Source organism: Diaphorina citri, unplaced genomic scaffold (genome assembly GCF_000475195.1).
Source record: "Diaphorina citri unplaced genomic scaffold, Diaci psyllid genome assembly version 1.1 scaffold1679, whole genome shotgun sequence".
Classification (NCBI taxonomy): Eukaryota; Metazoa; Arthropoda; class Insecta; order Hemiptera; family Psyllidae; genus Diaphorina; species Diaphorina citri.
Genome location: NW_007379105.1, coordinates 37,220 through 46,928, shown reverse-complemented (window position 1 = coordinate 46,928; position 9,709 = coordinate 37,220). Strand labels below are relative to the sequence as shown.

At 39.4% G+C, this 9,709-nt stretch overlaps 1 protein-coding gene and 1 long non-coding RNA gene across 2 annotated transcripts in view; both read right to left on the bottom strand.

Annotated features, from left to right (window-relative positions):
* Positions 1-224: 224 nt before the first annotated feature.
* The window catches only part of LOC103516845 (F-box-like/WD repeat-containing protein TBL1XR1), a 17,082-nt gene continuing 7,597 nt past the window's right edge, over positions 225-9,709 (bottom strand). The window contains exons 7-8 of the mRNA XM_017447228.2: positions 963-1,156; positions 225-431 (exon numbers count right to left, since the gene is read on the bottom strand). Coding sequence (XP_017302717.1) covers positions 225-431; positions 963-1,156 — 401 coding nt within the window. The remainder of the gene's footprint in view (positions 432-962; positions 1,157-9,709) is intronic.
* LOC113470585 lies at positions 7,198-8,775 on the bottom strand. The gene is made up of 2 exons (XR_003393591.1): positions 8,534-8,775; positions 7,198-7,265 (listed from the first exon to the last, which is right to left on the bottom strand). It is a non-coding gene; the product is annotated as an uncharacterized LOC113470585 (long non-coding RNA).

Here is a 9,709-nt window from a genome sequence, read left to right as displayed (position 1 = left end):
GGGATAGGAGAAAGCCAGCCGTTCTGAGAACGAACCTTATCTGTTTAGAGTTTAGAATCAAGTTCGCAGGAATATTACCAGCAACCTAGCACTTACAAGACAGGTGCACTACCTACCAAGCTAATTAAGCTGCTGCTAAGGGTTTTTTTTTGTGACAACCGCTAAAATTGCTAAAATGGTCACCCATCCGAATATCAACCACGCGCACCGTTGCTTCACGGATCTTACCTGGCGAGTACCAAGCTCATGTTGGGGTTAGAAGTCTCAGGTCCTGTAGGTGACCATTTGATAGTGTAGATCTCCTTGTTATGCGCTTGTAGATCATGTACACAGTTGTCTTTATCCAGGGACCAAATCTTGAGTGTCATATCGTCCGAACAGGACGCTAACAGTAGACCCTGGGGGTCCCACTTGATGGCGTTCACTTCGTTCTAAACACACGGGGAGAGAAGAGAAAGAACCAAATTAAATTTAATACATTACTTTTTTGTGTAACAGAAGTGTCGAGAAAGTTCCAGGAAAGGAGACTGCAGTGGTATGGACATGAGAGCTACATAGGGAAAAGAGTCGAGAGAATAGAAGTGAGGGGGAGAACAGGGCGAGGTAGGCCGAAGAAAAGGAAAGATTGTGTAAATCAAGACCTGGGTGAGAAAACTCAACAGGACATAAGTAAGGTACCTACTATATTAATATCAAAGGGATGGAGGTTTTTTTTTCAACAGTTGATAATTATAATTTTACTTAAAAAAAAGTGTTTCACCATCGTATATATTTCGTAGCAATGAAACAACTGAGCTCCATTAGACTCCCGTGGCCTGTGTCGCAGCATGCTCATCCCGTAGTATGCCTCTCATCAGATGGGCGAGAAGAGACACAATACTTCCCTTTTAAGTGCTGGGTCAACACGAGAACACCAGAAAGTAACCCATTCATAATGATATAAGACAGTTAAACCGACTTACCGTGTGTCCTTCAAAGCTCTTGACAGGTTTATCCGAGTGTAGTTTACACACATGGATATGCTGATCTGTAGAGCAGGATGCAAAGCTCGTGTTACTCTGCCAGTCTACGTCCAGGGCAGGCGCGGAATGAAATGAGAATTGTTGTTCACACTGACCGGACGCTGCATCCCAGATGATCGTGGTCTTGTCCACGCCTGGTCAGAAAAATAAAATGTTCAAGTTTAGATACACATTTATTTATTTTCGTTTTATTGTTTTCTTTGTTACAAGTACGAAGAAAAATTAAATTTAAATAATTTCTTCTTACTTTAGCAAATTAAGAAAGTGAAAAGTTAATTTAAATTATTTTTATCATTGTTGTTTATGTTTACATCAAAACTCGTCCAAAACCAAAGGATGCATTCCAGTAATTATGGGAACTGGTCAAGCTAAATATATTGATCTAATGTAAATACCTACTGAAGTTCCTGAAAGGTATGTTGTTGTAGCTACATATTGATATGTGTTTGTGCCTATAACATTTACCAGCCACTACACTTGTGAATTAAAGTATGTGGGACTTGTAGCAAATATCTTGCAAATTGTAGCCACAACAACATCCCTTTCAGGAATCCATTACTTGTTTTTAGTGGAAGAATGTTCATTTTTCCTGCACAATATTTCACTTTGCAGTGGTGCTCCTACACCTTTACCATCATTCTTCTTTTTGAAGAGGTTTCATAGAGGGAATTTTAACAACTGAAGTACTATTGACCCGAAATCGAAGAGAGAAGGAAGACAGGGTCGGAGAAAGTCAGTCGTTTCAAAAACAAACCATATCTACGCTTACAAGACAGACGTGCTACTCTCCAAGATAACTAGGCTGGCTTTTCACTTTTATACACGCCGGGAATCGAACCCGGGACCTCCAGCGTGCAAGCCTAGGGTGATACCCACTCGGTCAAGGAGGTTGCTTAGCATTTGGGTCCTAATGGTGTCCAATGAGTAGCCACTAGCCATGTTATGTCCTTAGTGTTTCTGATGAGTTAGACATTGTGAGCTACATACCTGCACTGAGAATGTAATTATTTTTCATTAAGTAAGGATATTATTGAATGGTCTCACTTTTTTCTCCGCAGTACCTTTATTTAATTTTCCTCTCAATCTGATTACCATCATAATTATGAACAGGGAAGTTTGAAAAAAAGTATGACACTTGGGATTTTTCCCCCCTCCAATTGTCAAGAGATTTGGAGATGAAACTTTAATGTTATCAGTTTTTATGGTTACCTCTTTCCTCTTTGTACTTTTAACAGAAAACCTCAATTTTTAGAGCCACTTCTATTGTAATTCCTAGTTTTTTTTTTTTTAAATGTCAATTGTCCTACTTAGATATTTTTTTATTAGATAGATATTCTCTACCTATAGAGTTCTTCTATGTCCGAGATTGTCTTGTATTATTTGTAGTGGTATAATTGAACATTTTCATTTGATTCTTGTCCCTCCAATATTTTCTCATTCTACTGTACTAGAGAACTTAGCTTCCCTATACAGTGTCATGAGTTACCTATTAAAGTAATTGGAAATTTTATAATAGGCTTTCTGTTCTACAATTTTTCTTGAGACCAATTGTAGATACTAGGTACCTACCTACTTTCTTGGTAAATCTTTGTTTATTTTTCATTAAGTAAGGATATTATTGAATGGTCTCACTTTTTTCTCCGCAGTACCTTTATTTAATTTTCCTCTCAATCTGATTACAATCATAATTATGAACAGGGAAGTATGATAAAAAGTATGACACTTGGGATTTTTACCCCCTCCAATCGTAAGAGACTTGGAGATGAAACTTTAATGTTATCAGTTTTTATGGTTACCTCTTTCCTCTTTGTACTTTTAACAGAAAACCTCAATTTTTAGAGCCACTTCTATTGAAATTCCTAGTTTTTTTTTTAATGTCAATTGTCCTACTTAGATAATTTTTTATTGGATAGATATTCTTTACCTATAGAGTTCTTCTATGTCCGATTGTCTTGTATTATTTGTAGTGGTATAATTGAATATTTTCATTTGATTCTTGCCTCTCCAATATTTTCTCATCCTACGGTACTAGAGAACTTAGCTTTCCTATACAGTGTCATGAGTTACCTATTAAAGTAATTGGAAATTTTATAATAGGCTTTCTGTTCTACAATTTTTATTGAGACCAATTGTAGATACTAGGTACCTACCTACTTTCTTGGTAAATCTTTGGAAAGCTTGGTCTTGTAAGTAAAGCAACTGCTATACTTATTTAAAATAAATCACATTGAATAAAATTTTCAAAGATGTGAATCCAGTACAAAGTGAAACAATAAAAGAAGTCAGTTTTGTTTCTTTTATGTCTCTTTTAATAATACTTACCTGTTGTTTGTTTGTCTCTCCTTTTTTTAAATTTATTTATTTTAAGTTGTTTTTGTATTTTTTTATTTTAATTTGACATATCATTCCGTTCATTATTCAATAATACATATTTTATAAAATGTTATTTTTTTAATTTATATTTTCTCTTCTCCCACTTTTCCGTTACACTTATTCTTTTTTTTTCTTTTTTTTATGATTTGGATTTTCTTTTTTATTTATGAAGTATCCATATGTTTTCATCCCAACATTTCATTTTCTACTGTGTAAACAAAAAACAAAGATATATTTTATATAAATAAATATAATAATGAATGATCATTTTATTGTGTGTTGAATAAAAAAAAAAGTCAGTATTTTATCATTTTCCCTTCTTTATTTTATCGCGTGTATTGCCGAGCTCGGGATATCCTGATTGTCAAGCATCCAGACTAACCGTGTGTGTTGAAACTCTTGTAAGGTGTGTCAGTGTGGGTGCATGCGAATTGCCTGTAAAAGCCAGCACGGTCACCCACCCGGATACCACTCACGCGCAACGTTGCTTATCTTCAATGATTCATCGGAAACTAGTGCATTCAACGTGCAATCACTGCTGGCTAGGGTGTGAAGCCATTGTGAACCTCCATTTTTTATGTTTGATAGAGGGAACTGTAACGTCCGCCACTCACGCTCAGACCGCGGCGTCACAGACCTGGGTCTGTCAGACAGATGGTCTGATCGTATCGTCCCGAATGCGAAGAGAAGGAAAAAAGCCAGAGCCGTTACAAGAGCGAACCTTACTTGTTTAGAATAAAATCCGCCGCGGGCGGGAATCGAATCCGCGACTCTTTACAAGACAAACGTTGCTACCCTCCACGCTAACTCTGGCTGTTTCTATCAAGAAGCATTCTTATTTCTCGTATAGTCTCTACATCTGTCACATCAATACTATCATTCGCACACACTTCTTTCTCGTGTTTGAATTGAAGTTGCACAGTTCGTTTGCCGGATAGATGGATCTCTTGGAAAGCCGGATTGGACGAGGAGAGAATAGATAGTATATTGCCAGAGTGTACTCCGGATCCGGGTAGGAGAATGATTCGGCCGGCGCTGACTGTTTGTAGACGCTGGAGTAGAGGTAGACCTGGGAATGAGGGAAATCGTTAGCGATTGTTAGGAAATTAGGTAGGTACCAGCCGTTCCGAAAACGATGAAAAAAGGGTTTGATAGAGGGAACTGTAATGGCTAAGGCCTTATCGTCCCGAAAGCGAAGAAAGAAGGAAGACAGGATAGGAGAAAGCCAGCCGTTCCGAGAACGAACCTTATACGTTCAGGATAAAATCCGCTCCGAGCGGGAATCGAACCCGCAACCTAGCGCTTACAAAGCAGACGCGCTACCCTCCACGCTAACTAGGCTGGATACTGTTATTTTCCGTTTTACTCAATTTATGGTTTCATATAGTTATGCGCTTCTCTCTGGCTGGGGGACGTTGAACAGGTAAGTAGTAGACCAGCCTAAATTTCCCTTGCTAAAGGAATAGCTAAGGTTGAGTGCGAAGGAAAAGCATCCACTCGTAATTTTTTTGTAGCCAAAACCAAATGCCAGCCCAAATCAATCACCCTAGTTAGGGCTGATTGAGAGGCTGACGAAAAATGCCTACCCCGTCTGAACACGGGAAAAGGTGAAGAAAAAGAAGAAGACATGCTCTTCTGCAGACCCCAAAATGATACCACAAACCGGAGGGTAGAAGATGTCCCTTACCGTCAGCCACGCTCCTCCTCTGTCCCCTTTTTTTTTTTTTTTTTTTTTTTAGGTTTGATAGAGGGAACTGTAACGTCCGCCACTCACGCTCAGACCGCGGCGTCAAAGACCTGAGTCTGTCAGACAGTCTGAGTGTATCGTCCCGAATGCGAAGAGAAGAAAAAAAGCCAGAGCCGTTACAAGAGCGAACCTTACTTGGTTAGAATAAAATCCGCCGCGGGCGGGAATCGAATCCGCGACTCTTTACAAGACAAACGTGCTACTCTCCACGCTAACTCTGGCTGTTTCTATCAAGAAGCATTCTTATTTCTCGTATAGTCTCTGCATCTGTCACATCAATACTATCATTCGCACACACTTCTTTCTCGTGTTTGAATTGAAGTTGCACAGTTCGTTTGCCGGATAGATGGATCTCTTGGATGTTAGATTTTATTCCACAATCTACACTTGGAAAAACCATACACATAAAGGAAAAACACAGAAAAACTCATAAACTTTTCCAACAGAACACTTTTCACGGGCAACGCCCTTATTTATTTATTTATTATTTTTATTTAAAATCACGGGGGACGCCAGTGTTGTCAGATGGCTTCAGTGAAAATTTTTTTCAGCGCGCTTATTTTCAAAATATCTCAACATCATTCGCACACACTTCTTTCTCGTGTTTGAATTGAAGTTGCACAGTTCGTTTGCCGGATAGATGGATCTCTTGGAAAGCCGGATTGGCCGAGGAGAGAATAGAGAGGATATTGCCAGAGTGTACTCCGGATCCGGGTAGGAGAATGATTCGGCCGGCGCTGACTGCTTGTAGACGCTGGAGTAGGGGTAGACCTGGGAATGAGGGGAATCGTTAGCGATTGTTAGGAAATTACCAGCCTTTCCGAAAACGATAAAAAAAAGGGTTTGATAGAGGGAACTGTAACGGCTAAGGTCTTATCGTCCCGAAAGCGAAGAAAGAAGGAAGACAGGATAGGAGAAAGCCAGCCGTTCCGAGAACGAACCTTATACCGAACGTACGTTCAGGATAAAATCCGCTCCGAGCGGGAATCGAACCCGCAACCTAGCGCTTACAAGGCAGACGCGCTACCCTCCAAGCTAACTAGGCTGGATAGTGTTATTTTCCGTTTTACTCAATTTATGGTTTCATATAGTTATGCGCTTCTCTCTGGCTGGGGGACGTTGAACAGGTAGTAGACCAGCCTGAATTTCCCTTGCTAAAGGAATAGCTAAGGTTGAGTGCGAAGGAAAAGCATCCACTCGTAATTTTTTTTTTTTTGTAGCCAAAACCAAATGTCAGCCCAAATCAATCACCCTAGTTAGGGCTGATTGAGAGGCTGACGAAAAATGCCTACCCCGTCTGAACACCGGAAAAGGTGAAGAAAAAGAAGAAGACATGCTCTTCTGCAGACCCCAAAATGATACCACAAATCGGAGGGTAGAAGATGTTCCTTACCGTCAGCCACGCTCTTCCTCTGTCCACTAGTAAGTACTCTGGTTACACCTAAGCTTATCAACTCCTCCAGCGCTCTCGTTGGTTCTCGCACCACGTCGAACGCACGGTGAAATGTGATTGGTCGATCCCCTATAATTGCCACGCTCCTCCTCTGTCCACTAGTAAGTACTCTGGTTACACCTAAGCTTATCAACTCCTCCAGCGCTCTCATTGGTTCTCGCACCACGTCGAACGCACGGTGAAATGTAATTGGTCGATCCCCTATAATGGTTTTAAGTTGGCGAATGAATTCGATGTCGATTTCTTGCTCACCGGTGAGCGCTCCGATGACGAAACCGTCAGCACCGGATTCAACGAATTGGTGACAATCCAACGCCGAGACTGTCCAGATATTGTTCCAGATAGGAGGTGGACATTGTGAAGAGGTGAATGTCAGAGAGGAGAGAGTGTTGTGGGTTTCAATAATTAATCAAACTCCAGATATGAGGGCCAAAAAAAGGTTCAAAAAAAGGATTGTTATTGAACTAATCAATTGTTCAATTTCTCACTCATTTGACGGGATTTTTGTTTTGGAAATCAGTTGAATTCCCAGCTGAATGTTTTGACTCTTTGAAAGGTATTTCTTTAAATAAACATATCCCTTTATTGGAATTTTAATCATCTTTTGGTGGAATCCTCATCATATTCTTGTCAATCTGGCAGGTATTTCTAAGAGTTTCCCAATGTGAATCTAGAACAATGAAAGACATCACAGTAACTAGCTTGCGAGAATACGAAGTCGAAACCTGGGAATGGTGAGATATTAGTGTTTTACAGTTGAGTTTCAGTCGAAGAAAAAATTGCATGATTATAGAGCTCCCAGTCTAATCTTTGAGGGTAGCACGCCTGCCATGTAAGCGCTGGGCCACGAGTTCAATTCCCGCCTTGGGTGGACTTAACCCTAAACAAATAAGGTTCGTCGTTAGTTGGTAATCAGATTCCGGACGAGAGATTATGTGGGTAATCACGTACTGCTGACTTTCTCTGACCTCACTCGGCATGTGAGGAGGCCGGTAGCTTGTCGCCGAATGTAGCGTAAAATCGTCGTCACTAAAAGCTCAACAATTATACATCAGTGACGTTAAAAACACAATAAAATAAATAAAAATATGTACGTATGATATTCACCCATCTTATGAGAGGCATACTACAACACAGACCACAGGAGTCCAATATAGCACATCTTTCATTGCTTGAAATAAAAACAGTGCCAAAAACACTTTTTTTTAAATTATTTTTTTTTTCTCTCTCTGGGGTCAGAGCTAGGCTAGGTCTGAGGGTCTGTTGTGGACACCTACTGAGAGAGAAACAATCAAAATCGGTAATTATGCAGAAGTCACGTCCGTGGAAAAGAAAAGCTCCTTTTTGTATTTAACCTAACCCTATACTAACACTAATCACTGCTTTAATTGTGAAAACTCCTTCTTGCATTTAATCTAACCCTATAATAACACTGGTCACTGCTCGTTTGTGCCAGTTCCTTTGGTAGCAATATTCCACGGACGTGACTTCTGCACAAGTACCTCAAAATCAATTAAGTGAGTGATTTTTTTTTTCTTTAAGAGGTTTAACAGAGGGAACTGTAACTGCTATGGTCTTATCATCCCGAAATCGAAGTGAGAAGGAAGACAGGATAGGAGAAAGCCAGCCGTTCTGAGAACGAACATTATCCCATCAGGATAAAATCCGCCCTGGGCGGGAATCGAACCTGTGGCCTAGCGCTTACAAGGCAGACGCACTACCAACTAAGCTAACTAGGCTGGTTAAGTGAGTGAGTTTATGCTTAAATTCCCTCAAGTGTTTTTTGTGAGTTAATTATGTAGAACTTTCAGTGATTTCTACATTTCACTGAACCACATAACCTAAACATTAAATAAGTACCTAAGTATTAGAAATAACCAAAACTTTCTAGAAATAAGTTGTCTTGGGTGAGTAAGTAGGTACTAGGTAGTTTCTTACCGAGGACATCATAATCTGTCGTTTGAAAGTTGAGGATGTTTTTGTCTTGTGAAACTCAGGAAAGTCTGATACCTGGGTTGCTTATCTTGTAATAAGATCTCCAATCTAAATTAGGAAAACCCACTTAAAACAAGAGTTAAATCTGATAACTATCCCCAGAATGACCAGAATCCAGAAAGTGATTCAAAATTTCATCAAATTTTCAAAAAAATCAAAATTCAAAATCAAAACATCTTTTGAAAAGCAATTTTTTGCCCGAACTTTTTTTTTACTGCCATTTTTTCTACTTCCCCTCCTTTTTTGTGCGGCGATCGTGTAAACGAGTCCTAATGCGTTTGAAATCTCAACGTTGCTCCTGCTAAACTCAACGCTGCTCCTGCTACGGACTACGGGTGAACCGGAGAGTTTACAAACGCACTGTTTTATTTACTTTTGGAAAACCCATTTTTTTGTGATTTGTGGAAACTGGAAAATTTTGTGATTTGTGATAAGTCGGCTAGCTGATAAGATAAACTGATAAGGATAAACCCTATCTGCTCAGTATCCTGTAGTGGGACAAGTTGATGACATTTCGTACACGAAAAGTGCTTGATTATCATACAGAGCATTTATTTGTGTAGTCATTTTACTCTAGCTTGACTCTTGTGTGTTTAATTGTTGGAAATAATTTTGTTGGTGATAAGAGTACAATTACCTGTTAGTTTGTATATTCAAGTGTTTTCTATTATTTTTCCAAACCATTGGAACCACATCCTATCTAATCAGTGAATTGAGCGATAGTTGAAAATGGCTAACAGAGGGGACCCTCTACAATGCTTGACATGTAAGTTGATTCAAAAGAATTGAATATGACAGTTTTGAATGGTACATTGAGGTGAAGCAACACTGCACATGGTGGATGTATGGATGGGGGGTAACCATTTGCATGCTGCTAGCTTTTCCCAGTCACTCTCAGGTTGAATGAGGTGAACGTGAGAAGGTGGGTAGCTGAATGGAGATTTAAATGCCATAACTAAAAACATGAAAAAACACACCCATAACTAAAAAAAAAAATAATAAAAAATAAAAAAAAACACACCTATTTTGTGAACGCTCGCCATTTTACAATTATTATTTATATCTCTCGCAACATTAATTATAATGTGGTTGTCTATAAGATACTAGTTGGACGTTTGG